At 44.5% G+C, this 1,603-nt stretch overlaps 1 protein-coding gene across 1 annotated transcript; it reads left to right on the top strand.

Moving 5' to 3' along the window:
• The first annotated feature begins 364 nt into the window (after positions 1-364).
• LOC123936642 (calmodulin-alpha-like) lies at positions 365-1,094 on the top strand. Its single transcript, XM_045997098.1, has one exon. The coding sequence runs from the start codon at positions 494-496 to the stop codon at positions 866-868; it is 375 nt and encodes a 124-aa protein (XP_045853054.1). The 5' UTR covers positions 365-493; the 3' UTR covers positions 869-1,094.
• The last annotated feature ends 509 nt before the right edge of the window (positions 1,095-1,603 follow it).

Below are 1,603 nucleotides of genomic sequence, written 5' to 3' on the forward strand. Positions count from 1 at the left end.
TTGCTAAGGAGAGCTGAAGGAGGAGCTGGAGACCTATTAGAAGTACTAAGAGCACTGGGAAATGTGAGGGAAACTTGTAGAATTCTGCTTTATGTCACTAAGTGGGTCGCCATAGGGAGGAGTGTATTTAGAGAGGTAGAAGGAGGTGATGAATTAACTTGGGTACATGTGGAATGTTTAGCTGATATTTGTATGTTTTGTTATTCAATAAATGCTGCCAATTAAAAATTTGAAAGAATTTATTGAATAAATACAAAAACGAATTCCTGATGGACTGGAAAATTAAATAAAACTGGAAGAGTTAGGCAGTAGTGCTGGGAGCCTCGCGGGCGCGTTACTCGCAGTTGAGCGGCGGCAGCGGCACAACGCCCGAGCGCGCATTGCGCCTTAGCAGCACCGGCAGCAACAGCAGCGGAGGCACCCGCCGCGCCACAGCCCCTGCGCTGGTGCAGCCACTCTCGCTCCCTCTGCTCTTCTTCCCTTCGCTCGCACCATGGCTGATCAGCTGACCGAAGAACAGATCGCTGAGTTCAAGGAAGCTTTCTCCCTATTTGACAAAGACGGCGACGGCACCATCACAACAAAGGAACTTGGAACTGTCGTGAGGTCACTGGGTCAGAACCCAACAGAAGCCGAATTGCAGGATATGATCAACGAGGTTGATGCTGACGGTAATGGCACCATTGACTTCCCGGAATTCTTGACTATGATGGCTAGAACAATGAAAGATACAGACAGCGAAGAAGAAATTCGTGAGGCATTCCGAGTCTTTGACAAGGATGGCAACGGTTACATCAGTGCGGCAGAGCTTCGTCATGTCATGACTAACTTAGGGGAGAAACTAACAGATGAAGAAGTAAGTAGATGAAATGATCAGAGAAGCAGATATTGATGGAGATGGGCAAGTCAACTATGAAGAATTCGTACAGATGATGACTGCAAAATGAAGGCCTACTTTCAACTCCTTTCCTCCCCTTCTAGAAGAATCAAATTGAATCTTTTACTTACCTCTTGCAAAAAAAAAAAAAAAAGTTCATTTACTCATTCTGTTTCTATATAGCAAAACTGAATGTCAAAAGTACCTTCTGTCCACACATACAAAATCTGCATCTATTGGTCGGTGGTCCTGTCCCCTAAAGATCAAGCTACACATCAGTTCTATGACATAAATACTGTCCTACCTTAATGATAAGGAAGCACCTAGTGGACTCCTCGCAGTTCCATTTGCTCATCATTAATACACTGGGCTGGCCAGTTTTTCATGCATGCAGCTTGACAATTGAGCACAGTCAGGCATTTGTATTAAAAACAAAAAATGAAAAAAATTTAAAACTTCTTCAAATGGGTTCTAGTTCAATTTGTTAGTATAAATTGTCATAGCTGGTTTACTGAAAACAAACATTTTAAATTGGTTTACCTCAGGATGCTGTGCAGAGAAATGGGTGAAGGATAAGCTGTGTAGACGTAGCCCCACTTAGCAGGACGGCCCTCTCATACTTCTGGGTGCCCCCACCCTTGGTGACCATGACACTCATCTGGGTGGCATGCCGCACATGTTGGTTTAGCATTGTCCACGTTGTCCTGGAGTTACATGGGTGTCAGG

This window comes from Meles meles, chromosome 2 (genome assembly GCF_922984935.1).
Source record: "Meles meles chromosome 2, mMelMel3.1 paternal haplotype, whole genome shotgun sequence".
NCBI classification, from domain to species: Eukaryota; Metazoa; Chordata; class Mammalia; order Carnivora; family Mustelidae; genus Meles; species Meles meles.

Coding starts and splice junctions, on each gene's coding strand:
- LOC123936642 (XM_045997098.1), top strand. CDS start 494: ATGGCTGATCAGCTGACCGAAGAACAGATCGCTGAGTTCAAGGAAGCT.